The 20,995-nt window shown below is 39.9% G+C and overlaps 1 protein-coding gene across 5 annotated transcripts in view; it reads left to right on the top strand.

Moving 5' to 3' along the window:
- CRMP (Collapsin Response Mediator Protein) overlaps window positions 1-20,995 on the top strand; it is a 142,467-nt gene that overhangs the window by 109,939 nt on the left and 11,533 nt on the right. For 3 of the 5 annotated variants that reach the window (XM_065239798.1, XM_065239808.1, XM_065239778.1), the window contains 2 exons: window positions 9,481-9,719; window positions 10,432-11,150. In XM_065239798.1, the coding sequence (XP_065095870.1) occupies window positions 9,481-9,719; window positions 10,432-11,150 (958 nt within the window). Of the gene's footprint in view, window positions 1-9,480; window positions 9,720-10,060; window positions 10,285-10,431; window positions 11,151-20,995 lie in introns of all 5 variants that reach the window. The other 2 variants (XM_065239817.1, XM_065239787.1) reach the window with 1 other exon arrangement.

Raw genomic sequence — 20,995 nt, 5'->3', positions numbered from 1 at the left:
GCAATTTTCAATGGTGACATTTTGAAAAATGATAAAGTTTTAAATTTGTAGAAATATTTCTAATCGATTGGCGATAAAATTATTGAAATTGATCCAGGGGCAGCTGAGTTATTAACGTTCAAAATCTTTCATAATTTTGTTACATGTTCCATTTTCGGTTTTCACAATGTGTACCCCCATATAGAAATCACATACGTAGTCCTACGTCAAAAACCATTACATCGCTTGCATGGTCAATTTTTCAATTTCATGGTCTCAAATGTTCATGAACAGAGGATGATAGGAAACGGAACTTCATTGTAATAGATTTTTGGTTTGCGTGTACGAAGTTGTCTAAATATTCTCATGAAGATGTTTATGCTTTCCCAATAGTCAGGACTTCCCTAAAGATATCTTTACTCCCCAGAAGTTCATTGATCTTCTCAATAAATTAGTGTTCTCTGGACTTCCCTAAAATTAACGGAACTTTCCTTTAGTTTCCGCAGTTTTCCTGATATTCATGGGGGATTATGGTACTTCTTCAAAGTTTTTTTTGAAGGTAATGCAAATTCAGAGACGATCACTGAACTTCGGAGAATTTCAAGCTCGTGTTAAAGCCCCTTGAATATTTTACATCGATTCAGATTTCTTAATTACGTAATTCAAAAGACCCTTCTACTGATCAACTATTCAACGAGATAATCCTTCACATATTTCTTCACTGTGTCAGCTGAATCAGAGATTATAAAATCATTTTCACTGGGTCGTTGTGCGGCATTCTTACGACGTGCCCAGCCCACCGTAGTCGCCCAATTTTTACAATGTGGAAGATGGATGGTTCTCCCAGACCACCGGTCTAATCAGCGTCTTGTAGATAATCAACTACGTGCGGTGGCGTATTTTATTCCACCGGAGCGTTCTCCGGAGTCCAAAGTAGGCACGATTCCCTGCCATAATGTGTCTTTGAATTTCTCTGCTGGTATCATTTTTGGCGGTCACCAGTGAGCCCAAATACACGAACTCATCGACCACCTCAATCTGAACTCGGGTTGGAGGCTAACATTGCCTTCCCTAGAACCTCTTCCTCTCATGTATTTCGTCTTCGATGCGTTGACGGCTAGTCCAATCTGCCTTCAGTCTGATGTACGTTTCCGCAATCGTCTCAAAGTTCCGTGCCATGATGTCGATGTCATCGGCGAAGCCAAGAAGCTGGATGGACTTCCTGAAGATCGTGCCACTCGTGTCTATCCCAGCTCTTCTGATCACACCTTCTAACGCGATGTTGAATAGCACACACGAAAGTCCATCACCTTGCCGTAACCCCCTTCGAGATTCAAAGGGACTCGAGAGTGTCCCCGATACTCGAACAACGCACATCACTCGATCCATCGTCGCCTTGACCAATCGCGTCAGATTATCCGGAAATCCGTACTCGTGCAAAATCTACCATAGCTCATCTCGATCGATTGTGTCGTATGCGGATTTGAAATCGATGAACAAATGATGTGTGGGCGCGTTGTATTCGCAGCATTTTTGCAGAACCTGCCGAATCGCGAAAATTTGGTCCGTGGTAGCGCGGGCATCCATGAATCCCGCCTGGTATTGCTCCACGAACTCTCTTGCAAATGGTGACAGACGGCGGCATAGAATCTGGGAGAGTACCTTGTAGGCGGCGCTCAGCAGTGTGATCGCTCGGTAGTTGTAGCAATCCAACTTGTCACCCTTTTTGTAGATTGGGCATACGACACCTTCCATCCACTCCTCCGGTAATATCTCCTCCTCCCAAATCTTGGCAATTACCCAATTCAGCGCTCTAGCCAGTGCTTCACCACCGTATTTTAATAGCTCACTTGGTAGTTGATCTACACCAGTTGCTCTTTGTTGTTCTTCAGCCGACCGATCTCCTCCTCAACTTCTTGAATACTGAGTAGCCTGTGGTCTTCTGCGCGTGCTCCAATGTCTGCTGCCGTGCCACTTTCGTTTTCTGCATCATCATCACCACCTTCTATTATAGATAATTGGTACTTAATTATTAAATAATTGTACTTACCAACAAAACCATACGAAAATCACTCAACTCAAAGGACATTTGGTTCAGTTTAGAATTTTCTCACTACGTGGCGCTGGTATACAAGTGAATCGGCAAATTTGTTTAGTAGGCCAAGGACTTTTGATTGGTGGACAGAAGCTCAGAATTAGCGGCGCCAGTGGTGTAGTGGTAAGCGTGATTACCTCTCACCCCAGTAGGCCAGGGTTCAATCCCTGTCGGTGCCGCCGGGATGTTCTGAGGCATATCATCTCTTCGGAAGGGAAATAAAGCCGAGGCTCATGAGTTTGATGGGTCGATAGGGTGGTAGGGTCCAGGTGTGCACTGAAAATGTATTTTCGTTATTTCTCTCAAGACCGTTTCGTAAAAATGAATATCGTACATAAATAAAACACATCTTTCATAAAATGGTACGAAACATTCGTTTCTCTTGTCATCTGGTGCAATGCCGATATTACGCCATATTCGTATAATATACCAATTCAACTTCATACAATCAAACCAACAACTGCGCTTCTTGGCTCCTAAAGTGCTGATTGGGGTGTGATACGTTTTTTTCTTGAAATATAGTCGGTTTGACCAATACATGCAAGATAGCACAATAAATCAAAACTGGTTGTGGTGGTTTTATGTCATAGAAAAAAATACATGCAAGCAGCAGAAAAAGCAAACGAAATCGAACTACCGTTCCATGAGTGCTTCTTATTTGCCTTTAGCCTTACTATTTCTCGTAGCACAGATAGCGCGATGGTTAAAGCACAGATCTGACTACCGCAAGGTTCATGATTCGAGTCGGCCTTGAAAGCCTATTTTTATTTTTTTTTGTCTTGTTTATTCCTTCCAATGATGAAGCTATTTTTATCCTCACTAACACACTCCACATTTTTGGGTTTCTACAACCAACACTTGTGGCCCGCTGGTTGGGTGTAGCGATAGCTAGTGTGACAGTTCTAACGAAACTAGCTTCATACAATGTACAAATCAATCTCGTTGCAGAAAACAACTAACAAATTCGTAGAACAAACTAGCGATGGGCAATCCACTCCGAAGCTGTTCCAAAGAATCGATTCTTTAAAGTGAGCTGAAGACCTGCAGTTCTATTTAAAAGAACCGTAGCTCACCAGCTCCAACTGTACTAACTACTATTTTTCCTTTAAAAAAAAAGTTCAAATGACCTACACTATCCTCTTTTATAAACGCATACACAACTGCAAATGGGATGCGAAACTACTTTTCTCACTTCAGTTGTATTCCAGCGCACCGACCGCATCCCGCTCTTGCTCTCAATTAAATAAAAAACGGAGAGAAAATATCTCACGTGAGCTGTCGAATAGTGGTGGTTTGACAACAAGCGGGTGAAAAAGACCCGATGTGAGCTCAATGAGCCTTCAGTTCCCTCAGCTCTGATACGAAAAAGACCTGATAGAGTTGCGGAGCCGACGGAGCTGAATGGATTATCAGCTCCCTCAGCTCCGATTCAACAAAGAGCTGTCAAAAAAGACCCTCTATAAGCAAAAGGGTTCCAAAGAGAGTGCCATGCGTTCCTCAAACTCTCTCAACAGACTCGATTCAGAACCGACAGAAATAGATAATTTCAGTACCAACATTTCAAAGGGGCGTAATTTATTTTGTAAACAATGGCTTTAGTCGTCGATTCCTCGCGAATAAAAGCTCACTCATGAAAACGAAAGACACCATGTTTCCCGTACCATCTAGCATTTGTAATTTGGAGTGGTGGGCTTTCATTTGCGAGAAATCGACGACTAAAGCCATTGTTTACAAAAGCAATTTCGCCTCTTTGAAATGTTGGCACTGATTTGTCAGTTCAGCCGTTCGTAACTATCCTTCTTTGTTTCTCTGCTATCAAAGTAGTGCTAATTTCTTCTCGTTGTTTTCCTCACATAAACTAATTTTCTATCGATGATCTGGTATTTCTCATTGAGAAATTTCACTGCTTCTTAACTTCGCTTAATGGAATAAAGTTTTGTGATTAGATACTTGAAGAGCTCCAAGAGGTGAGCAAAAACTATTCAAACTCTAATGTTTGGTAAAATGTTCACGGCGAATGAGAACGACTCAAATTTGAGTTTAGTTCACTCATATTTAATCGCCAAAAGTGCACACGGATAGAAATCTCCTTATACCTTTTGGCAAATTTCTATTGCTGATTATTCATAAAATGTATAAGTCAACTGATAAGCAGACGCCTTGCAAAAAGTTAATGAAGATCATGTGTCAAATGAAATGTATAAGCGGTCACACATACCTTTTATGCATTCTTATAGGACCTATGTGGTTTGTCTTATGGAATGTAAAGGGTGTCCACGATGAAATTGCCACACACAAAATTGATTCGCAAAATTCGAGTTTTCATCCGATTGCCATCAAATTTTCAGGGATTGAGAAATAACTATTAAACTTCATTTTACCATTTTACTCGTATTTTATTTACAGTCCATACGCAAATGCCCGCACCTTGGCCTTAACCCCGGCCATAAGATTCTGCACAACCTGTGAATCAACCGTTTTTTGCATGTAAACCCATACTTTCTTCAGTTCCTCGACTGTCTTCACTACCTTAGGTCGTTTAAGAAGGTGCTGCTTCATAATCGCCCAGTACTTCTCGATGGGGCGGAGCTCCGGATTGTTGGGAGGGTTGAACATTTTCGGCACGAAATTGACCTTATTGTCCGCATACCACTTCAGCACGTCCTTGGAGTAGTGGCATGAGGCCAAATCCGGCCAGAAGATTGTTGGGACGTTGTGGGCCTTCAGGAGAGGAAGCAGCCGCTTCTGGAGGCACTCTTTTATGTACACCTGTCCGTTCATCGTGTCCTGGGTCACGAAAGGTGCACTCCGCTTCCCGCACGTGCAGATGGCTTGCCAAACCAGGAATTTCTTCGCAAATTTGGACATCTTCTGAGTGCGGACATGCTCCGGAACGCTAAACTTATCCTTGGCCGTGAAAAATAGGTTGCCGGGGATCTGTTTGAAGTCGGCCTTCACATATGTTTCGTCGTCCATGATGCAGCATTCAACTTTCGTCAGCATGTTGAGGTACAACTTCCTGGCACGGGTTTTGGCGGACTTGTTCTGCTTCTAGTCGCGATTAGGGGCCTTTTGTACCTTGAACGTTCGAAGCCCAGCCTTAGTTTTGGCCTTCTGGACAAAACTTCGGCTTAGGTGCAGCTTCTTAGCCACATCCCTAACGGAGGCGTTCGGATTTCGGTTGAAGGCCCCAACTACGCGGTTGTGATTTTTGGTGTTGTACGGAATACTTTTTCCTTCACTTCTGGGCTCCCGATCGGTGGTCAACCGTTCCTCGAACCGCTTAATCACTCGCGACACCGTGGAATTCGCGATTCCCAATGTTTTAGCGATGGAACGATGCGAGAGATCCTTGTTCTCGTGAAGAATGCGCAAGATTTTATCACGCACGAGCTGTTCTTTCGACTCCATTTCCGCGAGTTTTGATCACAGGACTTTAAAACTTGCAGGATGTAAATAATGCACTATGAACTAAATCCACCCAAATTTTCATTAAATTCTACCCAACGGTTAAAAAGTTAGAGCAATTTCATAGTGTGGCAATTTCATCGTGGACACCCTTTATAAGGCTGATGATTTGGCCAAAATGTATAAGTGAAACACATGAATAAAATAATTGTTTTTCGTTTCGTGCAGGAACTCAGCGATGAGTAAAATTTGTCCCATGGTTTCCTGTGGAAAACCTAAAAAATCTGCCGGAAAATGAGGAAATCGACGAAAATTTTATTCAGTCTCGGAGTAGTACCAATAGACTGACTGAATCCAATCTTTACTTTTCTCAAATTCGGGAATTTTTCCCTGAAAAATCCTGGAAAAACCTGGGAAAACATGAGGCAAATTAACTCATCGCTGAGTTCCTGCACTTTTGGTGATTGTGAGTGAACTAAACTCAAATTTGAGTCGTTCTCATTCGCCGTGTTTCTATATAACAAATCGTTCCCAGATTTTGCCCCATGTTCAAGACGACGACACTTAAAAAGTAAACATCCCACGGTGTCTAATGAAAAGAGCGCGACATGCTCAGTTGCTAAAAATGATCTGCAAATAGTATCATCCTATTACCTTAGTGGAAGATAATGAATTCGAGGAATTCAACGTTTGACATGCTGGAACGGATTTTGCTTAAAAAAAAGAACCGGTTGAATCGACTTTGGCTTTGCTTGTTTCAAAACTGTCTCTGGAAAACTCGGACGTCAAAGTGTTGAAAATTTTCTACGACGTGACAACCGAGATATCCGCAGGGCAGAACGTGTCCCTTGTGTGCTGTATCGCATAATGCTACAGAAAATGGCAAAATTTGTGGACGCTGCTCACCCACAAAAGTGTAATCAGGCTAAAAAAAGAACTTGCGGACGGTTTGCAGAAAAGATTTGATGGTCGGGAAGTAAATGAGCTAGTATCGTAAGCGATGATTTTGGACCCGCGGTTCAAGAAACAAGCTTTCGGAGATGATGGGAAGTTTAACCTGGCATACCCGTTATAGAAGAATTGACGCAGGTCATGACCACATCCATGGACAAAACATCAGAAGTGGTCAGAAGCTGACACCAGTATCGGTATCTTCTCTGTGGGAGAACTTCGACGATTCGGTGATGACAATTCAAGGCCAACTAGATCCATCTTCAGCTCTATCTCCCTTATTATTGTTATGACAAATATAAATACAAGAGAAAGTTCATATGTAGAACTTAATAAACCAGCCTTTTTAAAACTACAGATTTGTATAATTCTCACTTTAAAAAAAAGTATTTGGAAATAATAGTGAAATCAATCTGAGCTGACGAGCTGTTCTAAAGAATCGGTTCGTTTTGGTGAGCTGATCAGCTCCAATCCGCTCTGCAAAGTGAGCTGAATTGTACATATCTAGAACAAACGAACGATTTCGTTGCATAAACGAAATTTTATTTTCAGTGTAGAAGCTGCCTCCTTGGCGTCGGTAGTATTGGTGCTCAGCACAGAAAACAAGATCGACGGAAAACAAATCAAGGAAAAAAAGAAGCTCCGAATTTTCTCACTACACGGCGCTGATCATGATATATCTTGGGACCTTTACCATATATAGATGCTTACAGTATTCGGCAAATTTGTATAGTATTGGTGGACAGAAGATCAGAATGTTCTCACTACGCTCCTGATAAGCTATGTCTTAGGAGCTTTGTCATATAGAAAGTTCTTGACATACTAATCAATTTTGCCCAAAACAGAAACATAGATATAGCATATTTAAGAAATTCACTTGCACACTTGATTTGGAAAATTCTTAACTTCTGTCCACCAATCAATAGGACTTGACCTGATGAACAAATTTGCCGAAGACGTCTGTTCACGCACACTCAATCGTTTGTTGGTTCGGTGTTGTGAATTTGGTCAGTTCTGGGACAATCACTGTACGAACAAGGGAAATGATGATTGGACTGTTTCTCAACGGATGCACAAACGAATAATACGGAGTAGATTCACTTCTAGTCAGTTTATGAATCACGGAACCCTTAACTTCGGTATTGTCAGGTACGTTCAATCTAAGTTTAGGATAACTAATTTACATTAACTTAAGACTGATGCTCAACAGTCTGGTTAGTATTGGCCTTTTATAGTCTTCTGAGGCTGTTATGTGCTTGCCAAACAATTTTCACACTCTTTTAATAATACCATGAAAACGTCGATTTAGAGTGATGACGTCTTCAGCAAAGTTGCTAAGCATGACTTTATTCGCTATATGTATAGTCTGGCGGAATGAATTCCGATCTTTCAAGAAGCGGAACCAATTCAATGTACTGAAGACCAATAATTGAAAACTTTTACAAACAATTAGTCATTTTGTTCGACCATTTTCCACAGAGATGGCACTGTTCCGCTGGTAGGAAGTGATAAAAATCCCCATATATAAATTGAGAGAAGTGGGAATAATTAGCTTTCGGTGCATATTCAGATCAAAAAAAGAAATTATTGTTAAACAAGCTACAATTAAATAAGAATGATTTTTCCCCACATAGTTTTACCTAATTTACTATCAGCTCCAAGAGAGCCAAAAAATTCAAATTTGAGAGAGAAAATTTGCTCTCACGACCTCAATCTCTCAACATGCCATGTATTTTGTTGACACTCGATTTGTGATTTCCCTTTCACAGATTACAAAATAGAGTACCTAACACTACAAAACATGTATGGTACCTCTATATATGCATTTGCTATAACATTTGAAGTCCCTCGTTTTTACATATTCTGCGCAAAATATACATAAAATTCGGCGGGAAATTCTGTGAGGGGTGAGCTATTTTGTGTGCAGAATGTGTAAAAAATGAGGGACTTCGAATAATAATCTAAATGCATATATAGAGGTACCAGACATGTTTTGCACTGCAGTGTCCTCTGTGAACAATTATAGGAAAACAAATTGTGTCTAGCGTCCGATAGATGTCACCGCAAACAACAGCTGTGACACATCTGATGGAACATGAATGCAGAAGCTTGACAAAATGATCAATTCTTTGATAGTGTTTTCATTGCCTATCGAACGCAAATTAACTGCATCATCCAATAGGGGAAACTTTCCTCAACCCGCTGATGGTGATGGTTTCCAAAGCTGAGCATTGAGTCACGAGAAAACGGTTTCCAAAGTTTTGTTCGCAAAAGCTGATATAGTATTTTCTGTTGTTGGTCGTGTTATGCTAGATAGCCTATAGACTATAAATATAGCGACTATACATAGGTATGACGTGCTGCATCTTTTGAAGATTTGGTTTGGAAACGAGACTTTTTTTTTAGAAAAAAAAATGTTACTGTGATAACATATGCGGGAAAATTAAGTGACATCCTTTTTTTATAAAATTTACCACCACTGCCACACAGCAGAAAGAATGCAAAAATGACACATTCTATGGGAAGCTCTGAATTAACAATTGGGGATGTACTCTTATCATCGGCTCGATTTTAAGAACTCCAAATGAAATTTTAAAAACATAAGATCCTGAAATATACAACTGAATGTTAAGTAATTGAAAGAATGAGGACCATCGAGAACCACTTTGAAGGTTAGATTGCAAAAGAATTAATAAGATGATCCTTATTTATTTACTGAACGCCATTCTACACGTTTCACCACCCTTGACCTAGTTCTCCAATTTCTTGATTTGCATGTCACCACACCAATGACGACTGTTTGACACGCCACACCAAACTTCGTTCAAGTTCACCGCCAATTCCATCATCGACCCATTTCATTACCATAAAACATGTTTCCCAAAATATTCTCGTCCTCATAACACGCACACAAACTCCATCAACGAACGTTATAACCTGCAAAGATTTGATTATTCCTTCCTTTATACTTTCGTACTTTTCGGTTACCCACCTTGTCCTGAATATCCTCCACCTCTATCTTCAATCTCCGACTGTGAACGATGAAGACAAACTGTCCTCTGTACGTAGTGCATGTGATGAGCAAATCGGCCGGAATCGAGCTTGCACGCGCTCGACAACGGTACAACGGTGTAGGTATCTACGGGGAAACTCTGGCCGCTGCCCTTGGCACTGATGGCACGCACTACGCCGACCGGTGCTGGCATCATGCGGCCGCCCATATCCTCAGTCCGCCACTCCGTCCGGATCCAACGACACCCGAATTTCTGATGAAACTGCTCGCTCAGTAAGTAACCGGCTCGCACTCTTTCTCTCTCCCTCTCTCTCTCTTGGTCGGAAGATGGAGAACGCCAAGGTTTTCGGGTGGTGTACTAAGTACTAATGCATCGTGTTGCATGTTCCGCATTCTCTGTCACTCTCGTCTGTCACCTTCAGCACCATTTTCACTTTAACTAACCTTAAAACTCAAACTTCATTCTGAGACAATGAAACCATTCGACTCACACTATAATCATACAAATTTACCATCTTTTTGTTGTTGGAACATGCTTTCGCGGATTCGATCCTAACCTCTCGTTGTGAAACATCAATCGAAAACTCATCAACCACTCACAACACAACCGGCAGACCAAGACACCGCTGTACGTTACCAGGGTAACGAGCAAACTGGGCGCCGAGCAGGTTTCCCAAGCGAGAAGGCGCGGCCTACTCGTCTACGGCGAAACGCTGGCCAGTTCGCTTGGCTGCACACTAACCAATGTTAAGCCTAATGTGTTGGCCTACTATGTGACCAGTCCGCCGATCCGTCCGGATCCGGAAACTCCGCGGTATCTGATGAAGTTCCTGGCGTTGTAAGTTACAACCATCAACCGGAATCTCTTCCCTCTGTGTTTCATCTGTTCTTTAGTTCGCTTTAGTTTTTTTTTTCTGTTTCGTTATCATTAACTTTTTTTTTGCCAACGGAAAACAGTTTCTAATCGCATTTTCGTTCAATCTAGGGATGATCTGCAAACGACCGGCAGTGACAACTGCACCTTCAACAAGAACCAGAAAGAACTCGGCCGCGACGACTTCACCAAGATTCCGAACGGTGTCAACGGAGTCGAGGATCGCATGTCCGTCGTCTGGGAGAAAGGTGTTCAGACGGGATTGATCGACCCTCAGCGATTCGTTGCCATTACCAGTACAAATGCAGCCAAAATTTTCAACCTCTACCCGCGCAAGGGTCGTATCGCTCCGGGCTCGGATGCGGACGTGCTCATTTGGGATCCGAAAGAGGTGCGTACCATTTCGGCTGCCACCCACCATCAGGCTTGCGACTTCAACATCTTCGAAGGTATGAAGTGCCACGGCGTGCCGGAGTATGTCATCGTCCACGGTCGAGTGTGCGTCGAAAATGGATTACTGCGGGTTGCCGAGGGACAGGGCACATTCCTGGAAAGGCCAGTCAATCCACCGTTCGTGTATGATGCGCTGAATGGCATCACCGATCGGAACGGGGATGATAAGGAGGCTCGCAATGGGCTACAGAGCTTGGATTTGAACCAGAAGCACGAGGTAGATATTCCGGACGCGTACGGATTGCCGGAAAAGTACGTTCCCGGACCGGCGTTGAGCATCATTTCCGTTGATTCACAAGTCAGTACCCCACATAGTGCACGGGGTCACCGACCAGATGGCCAGAAGGATATGCAGCAGTCTACGTTCTCGATCAGCGGTGAGTAACTGGAGTGGTGGCAAATAAAAGCATGGTTTTTGTTAGTTGTTTTCTTGATTTCGATTGGTTTTGTGGCACATATATTTAGAAGAATATCACAATCTTTTGATTTCAATATTCTAAGAAGTTAATTTTCCTTGTAAAATACTATAGGGTGTCCTAGAAAGTATAAATACGAATTGATATTGAAGTAATATTTCATGCTTATGCCATAGTCGATGTTATAATAAGAGTCCCGCCAAGAGAAAATGTTGCGAACAAGCAGCACTTTTTGTGATTTATTTTTCGTCAGAGTAAACGGCAACCAGATTTTTTGCGTTAGCATCGGATGACTTTCATTCAGAAGTTAAAAATTTCATGTCGATAACGGAGCTTCTGAGAGACAAAAACAATTATAGAACCTGAAAAATGTTCAAATAAGAGCTTGGTATAACTTATAAATACCACAATGTACTAAATAAAGCGAAGAAATGTTTTTCAACTAAAATTACTAGAATATTGTCAGTAATGAATGCAATACTTGTAGTTCACTGGCTGTGGGAACAATAATGTTTATTTACTTTGCTTGTTTGGTACCCCGCTTGACAGTTCGATTGGCACTTCTGGCTTCACTCTTGGCGGGACTCTTATTATAACATTGACTCTGGCTTATGCAACGTATCCACTAGATTGCAACTAAAAATAAAATAAATCATATTTTCTACAGGCTAACATCTAGGCTCGTGTCTTTTAGTGCGATAACCACTCTCTGAATGTTTCTTCTCTTTTTGACGTTACACGGGCTGGTGCTTTTGTTTATTGTACATATAGGAAGTTTGGTTGAAATTTTCATATACAAAATGCTCATATACATTCAAAAGCGAATATCCCAATAAAACTAACTGGATTTATGATGCAATCTTCAGCAAAGTTGTTACTCATGAACTGAACTACAAGTTTTGGAAAATCTGAATCAAATCGAGAATAAGGAAACCTTTTTACGATCGATAGAGTGTAGGCATAGAGGTAACTCTAAGACCACTGGGTCCCGAAGAAAATCATTATTATTTTTGGCTCACTCAGTACCAGAACAACGGTCCCAAGCAGTCCCAAGCTATTTCACTCACCCCTGCATGTTCTGCATGATTCCACACACCCCTGATGTTATCTGTCAAACTTTCATAGCGAATCAAAACAAACATAGTGTAGTAATAGAATTTCAACTAGAATAGGGTACGTTAATCGTTTGCTTGGGACCAATAGGCTACTAAAGTGGTGAGCCAATTTAAAATCGTTAGTTTCGTATTGATTGTTGGTGTAGGAATGTCCTTTTTCATGTATTTTATCCAAATTCCCCATATAAATTTCAAACTAAAAGCGCCAGCTCGTCCAAATGAGCTTAAACTTTCAGAGAATGGTTTTCTCACCTGAAGGCACAAATCTAGAGGTTGGCGCATGGAAAATTTGAACTTTTATTTTTGTGGGCCAGTCTACTCTAAAGATCGCATTTTGAAACTTATTTATTTATTTATTTCGTCAACCAACGTAGACTAGTACAATTAATACAGTTTTGTTTTCTTAAATATATATTTATATAAAAAAGTAGTGTCAGCTTTCTTGTCTTTTCTTTTATGAGTTGTTATTTCTTATGGAATAAAAATATTGCTTTAGTTTATGCCGAGACATTGTAAAGTCAATGGTTTCGCAGTGTTTATTGTAAGAGGCCATCATGCGGTTTAATGGCCCATATTTTGCATAATTTGTGCGATGATGTTTCAATGCGGTCAAATGCCTTGCTAAAGTCTGTATAGAGAGCTTCTACGTGGTTTCCATTATCCATTGCATTCAATGAATAGTCTATAAATTCAAGTAAGTTGGTCGAGGTCGAACGACCCTTGAAAAAGCCGTGTTGCATGTCAGTAATTCTATTTTTGATTTGGAGAACATTCATGTTGATGGAATATCGAAGCCGAGATCGAAGCAGCCTATTAATTTTGCCATTCAATCAGAATATGTCTCTGTACCAAAACGTCAAATCCCATAGGTACTAGAATCGAAGATATGTTGGATTCAAACTGAATTTAGAGGGTTCGACAGCCGTAAAATACTCTTGGTTAATCCAAGAGGTTTGTCACTATCAACCCGGGGGCAACTTGACAACTCCAGTATATTGCCAGTGTACCCCGATAATTTGGTGCTGGTGGTTCTGTCAAACTCACAGGTTTCAGAAGGGTTATCTGAATAGGGTGAATGCGGATAAAATCCATGCTTAAAATTTATCTCATTGTCGTACGCCCACCAAACCGGAACGAGCGTCCGACGTCAAAATTAACATTAAATAGAAGTCCAGTGATGCCAGCGAGAAATTTCGGTTTGATTTTCAGTCGTATGCACAATTCATAATAAGTTTATGAAACTTTTTTTTTGTAGTCTCGTGTGTCTTTGAACAGAACAGAACCAAACGATTTGTAAAACGAAAATATGTGATTGTCATCGAATAAGTCAAAACAAATAAGAATTGAGCGATGATGCTTTCGGTGATTTCAACGCTATTGCTATTATCGTCGATGATGACAAACACAGCAAAAAAATAATTTTGATATCACGTCAAAGTGGATGCACTACAATCATGTCGAAAATATGGTGTAATATTACTTGCTAAAAAGGACAAAATTATCATTAATACAATGCATGAACTGACATTACGCTGCTTTTACTGCATTTGTTTATTTATGTGGTCATAAAAATTACATGAAATTTTCGACATGATTGTAGTGCATCCACTTTGATGTGATATCAAAATTATTTTTTTGCTGTGAAAGAAAGAATCGGTTTTGCAGCGAGTAAGAGCGTACTTATTACAGTATCCCCCGCAAATCCGACAAATTTGTTAATCTGACTGTCAAGTCCATTTAAATCAATGTTACTAATGTCGGATTAGGGAGATCCGATCCGGAGTGGGGAGATACCATAGAGGTAGCTCTAAGATCAGATGGTCCCGAAGAAACGTGCTCAACTTGTTGGCTCAGCACAGAAAAAAAAGTTGTTGAATATAACATCCAAACTGCTGCAACCAGGTCAATCCATCGGTTGTGTAATATAACGTTGTACGATGTACATCGATTTTGCGAACAAAATTACATCCATTGATGTAATATTGTATCTGCTTTTTGCTATTATATCATTATTTCATACATCAGCTTGAATTACATTGATCGATATTACATTTTTTTTTTTTTGCTGTGAGCTCTGGTACTATCTTCGGTCCCAAGCTAATCGATGCACCCCTCGAAACATAGAAAAATCCACGAACCCCTCATTTTATGTGTCACATTATCAAAACAAACATAGTGTAATACTAGAATTTCGAAGAGAATGGGGTACGCTTGTACATGTACTTTAGACCGATAGGCTAGTGCAGTGTGAGTCAATTTTAAATCGTTAGTTTCCACCTGTTGGTAGCATTAAGAACCAATGACCGTGCTATCGGTTGTTCATACTCGGATGGGTGAATCCCATCGGCAAACCATAATGATGGTAACCTATGACCGATTCTTAAAATCATGCCAACATCAACGCCACCGCTATCACTGACGGCAGCTTCAAGATCCAATGGCCGTGCCAGAAGATTGGGTAGATGAGGGCTGCTGGAGGCGTTCACTGAGGCAAATAAACTTAAGAATAAGGTGATCCAAGAGACGTTTCTCAGTGGAACTGACAGCTAGAAATCAAGAGTATGTGAGTGATCTGGTGTTAATGGTGCTGAATGTAAACATGAACAAAGCAGAAATTCATATCTAGATAAACATTTCAAAAGGTCATATCTGCATTGATTGATTCTCTTCATCATTTGTGAATAACTTTTCACTCAATTGTTGAAATTTAGTTTTCTTTAAAGTAATTGATAGATTAGGATCATAGTTTACTGTAGACATGCAAAGAGCAGGTAAATCTTATCATTTGAATCAACACCAATGAATTTATACACTTGAAATCCGAGATGTGCAGCGAGCATTTCTCGCTTCAGAGACATTTCTCAGTGGAACTGACAGATAGAAATTTAGAGTGTGTGGGTGATCTGGTGTTAATGGTGCTGAATGTAAACATAGAGCTTTTTGACGTTTAATCGGCGCAAACTACTGCACCATTTAAATCGAACGAGTACGAGCAAGAGGGAAACAGATTAGTGGGAAAACAAACCGTCCATTCATCCATGTGTGCTAGATAGAGAAAGACGATTAAACGTCAAAAAGGTCTATTAACAAAGCAGAAATTCATATGAGAATAAACCAAGGGGGGAGGAGGCTGTCAAATACGAACAATCGTCGCCTACCTCGCATAACTGGTTCTAAACGTAAACAAGCCATAAGAAACCTACAGCGTTTGTTTACGTTTGGAACCAGTTTCATACAAGATGATCAGTAGGCTGATTTGACAGCACGTCCCCCCCAGGAATAAACTGCCAGTTCTGTGATCTGTCAAATGTTCTTGGTAAACAAAAAAGTCATCTGATCGCAACTGTCTCGTGGATAGCCTTATTGTCGGAGTCAGAGCTGATAAATATCACCGCCGTCATGTGAGGATGAGAAAACAGGTCCTCTCACTATCACGAGACGAAACTATCTATCATTCGTTTTCTTGTCATTTTCCAATGATCAAGCACTCATGAGAATAATTCTATTACGGTTTTTACATCTACATTTCTAACTGATTTAGATTAATTCAAGCATGTAACCGTATGTTGTCGGTAGAGTGAATATATTATTACGATTTTTTCGGTACAAGTAACTTTAAAAGTAATAAATGAGCTAGTAATTACGATAATCACAACACTGTCACGTTTTGTCATGACGAAAAATTCGATGAGATTTTGAAGAAAATCTCTATCATCGTTTTCTCATCTGATGATAGTGACAGAAGTATCTCTGTAAATATCGCGTGAGATCTTTCATTGAAAATGACATTTGCCAGCCCTGGTCGGAGTACACCTAAGAGGAAGAGGAGACAATAGAGATTAGAACACTAAGGGGGATCCATCGCCGTGTAAAGTTGTTTATTATTTTTCTAGGGCTAACCTCAAAATGTATGTAATTCGATCTGTCAAAATGAGTTTACAACCAGGCGTGAAACTCTCTATAGGGGACTTTTAGGCACCAATTTTCTGTCGAACGCGAACCAGTGCCTGATTGGTCGGGCGAACGTATAGAAACGCGTGAACTTTTACAACAGGGAATCTATTGTCTGCGTCGTCCATAATCACATAGTTTTTGCACGATCGTTTCCACGAGAGAAGAAGAACACGTCACAGACAAAAGGAAGCCAGTTGTCTCCTCTTCCTCTTAGGGGTACACTGGCAATTGGCGTTGACGGCACCGTCGAAAAATTTGCTCTTCCAGCAAATTTAGACAGTTTCTTATGGGAATTTTCGGTGGAGTGAAAGGATAGTACAAAGTCCGCCATGTTTCATGCACAGTCTGACGTTTGCTTATGGATTTTCTCATAGGAGTAAAGAGCTACAGAGTCGCCGTCAACGCCAATATACTGCGGGTTCTGCGTTGCCAGATGTGCCGATTTATCGGTATTTGAACCGATTTTAGAATTTGATCCCGATATACAGGTAAGGTTCCTAAGAATACCGATGTTTGCGATTTTATACCGATTTATACCGATTTTTAAAAAAATCAAAATGATTATTGCATGCCTGCTGTCAAATTTCATAGAAAAGCGACTTTTCTCTTTTTGAATATGTCTAAATTATTCATCTTTAAAAATGTATAATGCTTGATACTCTTTCAACTAGTGTTTCCATTTCCTAACAGATTTTGGCTATTTAGGAATTGGAAATATCTGATGGCTCATCCCTGTTATTCCTGAGAATCGAGAAATACTTTCATATTTTATGTGACCGGAAAGGTTCATCCGAATGTACAATTTAATTCAAACTCACCTACCTTAAGCTATTTTTCGAATTCTACTGGAAGTTATTTCGAGTTTCCTCGGATGCTTACTGGCGTACATAGGGTGGGACAAGGTGGGGCAATTGCCCCTCCTTTTATTAAGATATTTATTTGCACATTTATAAAATTATGACATAAAATAACTTGATTTGAAGGTAAAATAACTTCATTTCATAATATAAGGGCACAGACAACCTTTTATTGCGTCAATTCCTTCGAGATGGTGCCTGAAAATTTCACCACAAAGGTGCATGAAGGGTCAAACTTAAATGAAATTTGTTGGTCAGAAAATTGCACCACAGTGGTGCATACAAAAAAATCTGTTGTAATTTTTTTTTTTTTTTTGGAAGATGAAGGTTTTAAAAGAAGAGGGTAAATTTAAGGTTAAAAAAATTCACCGTCGTGGTGGTAAATCGAAGAAAAAACTTTTTATCAAATATTTCTGGTGTAAAAATATCATCAAGGGTGTGCATGGAGGGGCTAATCGAAATATAAAATATAAAATATAAAATATAAAAAAATGAATAACTCTGGTGGAAAAATTGAATCACGCAAAAATTTGGGGGTGCACATATAGCTGAAAATTTCTGGTGGAAAGTTCGCAACACTGTGGTGAATGTAGAGGCACGTTTTATTCATTTTTCTGGTGCATAATTTGCATCGTTCTGATGAATGCAAGCTTCATTGAAAATTTATGGTGGAAAACCTGCACCATTCTGGTGCATGAAGAGGCAAAGCCTGGAAATTGCACCACAAAGGTGCATGGTGAAACAAACTTCACTGACAATTTTTGGTGCACCGTTCTGGTGAAAAATATCTGGTGAAAAATTTGCATCGCTCTGATTAATGAAATAAATAGAAAATTTCTGGTGGAAAACTTGGACCGTTCTGGTAAATGAAGGCCAGTGTTGGCAAAATCAGAAATCAATTGATATTTTTCCGCTCTCATGGGCTCGCAATATCACGCGTGATGTTGGAACAGAATATCATGCTTGATATTGATTTTACAAGCTCCTTTGATATTGCGAGACTATTCACAACGTTCAAACATCAAGCTGAGAGTTGACTCGACACAAAAATGATTCCATTGCACATCGTTTTCTTAGAAAGAGAAAGCATAGTTTGCTATCTTTTTTTAATCTTCACCGATGGCAGACGCGAAGGGACTGCTGCAAGCCGTTATGGAAGTTTTTGTTGCATTCGGGTGCAAAGCAAAAATCATTAAACTCAATCTCACCACAGTTTGGTGAGATTTGCAGTTGGTGAGTTTTGTTAGCTTGATATTCCGAGCTGCGATATCACAGTTTGCAAAATCAACCGCAGTTGCTTGCTTGTTGATTTTTGTCTACGAAAATTAAGCGTGATCTTGGGCGTTGGTGAGATTTGATTTTTTGATATTTTCCCAACATTGATGAAGGCACAAGCTTTATTTAAAATTAAGCTATATTGAAAATTTCTGGTGGAAAATCTGCACCTTTCTGGTAAACGGATGGACAAGCTTTTCGAAAAAATTTTGGTCTTAAATTTGCATCCTGCATTCATTTGTTTACAATAGAGAAACAAATTTTAAGAATAATTTCTGGTGTAAAATTTGCATCATTCTGATGATTGGAGGGAAGCTGCTTTACTGAAAATTTATGATGAAAAATCTGAAAATAGGGGCAAGCTTTGTTTGGTGGAAACCTGCATCATTCTGATGATAGGAGAAGTCAGCTATATTGAAAATGTCTGGTGAAAAATGAAAAAAAAGGAAATCTGCACCAATCAGAAGATTGGAGAAGCAATTTTTATTGAACATTAATGGTGGAAAATTTGCATCGTTCTGGTCAATTGAAATTTTCTGGTGTAAAATTACCTGGGGGCAAGGTATTGAAAATTTTTGGTGTAAGATTTGCAACAATCTGAATTGAAAATACCTAATGTAAAAATTGCACAGTTCTGGTGAATGGACGGACAACTTAAACTTGACTTCCGAGAAGAACCTCAAGAGTATTGAATTTCGAGGGCAGTTCCAAAAGAAAAGATTTCTGGGGATGATTCCATGAAAATTCTGCGAATAATTTCTAGTGAATCCTGCAGATAGTTCCAAGATAATTTCAAAAGAATACCGAGATAATCAAATTTTTTCATGAAATTCCAAAGGGCGGTTGAGGAAAATTTTAAAGAAATTCCGAGGATAATTTCAAGCTCATTCTGGGAAGAATTTCTGGAGAATACAGAGGAAATTCTTCTGAAACTTTTAGGGAATTTCAGTTTCAAGGTGTTCTGAGAAAAAAAGTTCTAAAATATACCGAGAAGAACCTCAAGGGTATTGAATTCTTAGGACACTTCCAAAATATTTCTGGGGAGAATTCAATGAAAAGTCTGCGGATAATTTCTAGTGAATCCTGCAGATAGTTCCAAGATAATTTCGAAAAGAATACCGAGAAAATTAAATTTTGAGTGCAATTCCAAAGGTGTGGTGAGGAAAATTTCAAAGGAATTCCGTGGATAATTTCTAGCTCATCCGCGAAAAATTTCTGAAATTTTAAAAGAATTTCAGTTCCAAGGTGTTCTAAGAAAAAAACATGAAGAGTTCTAAGTATAACTCCAGTGGACTTCTGAGAAGAATTTCAAAAGAGCTCTTAGAAGAGTTCTAAAAAACCCAATAAGAACCTCAAGGATATTGAATTCTCAGGACAGTTCCAAAGGATTTCTGGGGAGTATTCGAAGAAAATTCTGCGAATAATTTCCAGTGAATCCTGTAGATAGTTCCAAGATAATTCCGAAAATAATACCGAGAAAATTAAATTTTGAGTGAAATTCCAAAGGGATATTGAGGAAAAAATCAAGGGAATACCGATATTTTTTAGCTCATTCCGGGAATAGTTTAAAGACAGTATTAGTTTTCCATTGAACCTTGGCCTATTGTTGTCTTACTAAGAATTTGTCTAAGTATCTTCTCTGAAAATTTTAAGTAATTTGTTCCCGTGGTTAAAAAAGTGACAACTGTTTATGTGCGTTGCAATACAGAATCGCTCTATAATGGAACGTTTCATCGATATTGTGCAAAGGTGGCCGACCACTTCATGAACATTCGAAAGGAGCGGAAAGTGTGTCACCCAGTTGGTGGCTAACTACGATCCTGTGCTGGAAAAACACTTGGCGGAACGTGCCAAAAATTGCCAGTACACAAGTAACCGTATTCAAAATGACATGATTACGTCATTGCACAATGTAATGTTGCGGAACATTGCGAAAACCTTGCGAGGAAAACCAGTGGCAATCATTCCAGATAAGACGAGCGACTGTGGCCACCACGAGCAGTTGGTGATTGTCATCAGGTATATTGATAATGGTGGGATTAAATTACCAGTTCCATAGACTATCTGAAAGCAGTTTGCATTGATGAACCACCACCGGAGCAAAAAATAAATAAAATTAGCTAAATTGAACAGTAAGGAAACAGTGGTGGGTGCACAGCACCATCCACCACGCACTTTGAAATACTCCCCATCCCCAGATTAAATGCACCATAGGAAAAAATGCCCCTCCTTACCAAGATTCCTGTGCACGCTAGTGAAGCTTCTTCTGGCTTCGGTCGATAGGTTCTTCCGCCTTCTGCCGCCAGTTTTGTTTCCCAAATTTTCCCAGAATATTGTGCTAACATTCCTTAGAAGATTCTACCGAATTCCACCGGAAATTTCTTTCGACATCCTCCAGGAATCTCTTTCTGCCGGAATGTTTTTCCCAAGCTCTTCTAGGAATTGTATTCGACTTTCCCGAAAACCCTTTGGCTTCCGCTTGGAGAAGCTTCCGACTTTCTTCAGAAGTTTCTTCCAAACTACCTCAGGAATTTTCTTCCAGCGTCTCCAGGAAGTATATTTCATCTTCTACCGGAAGTATCTATCGAATTCTCCCTGATGTTTC

This window comes from Ochlerotatus camptorhynchus, unplaced genomic scaffold, assembly GCF_037179485.1.
Source record: "Ochlerotatus camptorhynchus isolate MF236.1 unplaced genomic scaffold, CSIRO-AGI_Acam_v1.1 ptg000006l, whole genome shotgun sequence".
Taxonomy (NCBI): Eukaryota; Metazoa; Arthropoda; class Insecta; order Diptera; family Culicidae; genus Ochlerotatus; species Ochlerotatus camptorhynchus.
The sequence above is the reverse complement of the archived record's forward strand: the minus strand, read 5'-3'. Positions and strand labels throughout refer to the sequence as shown.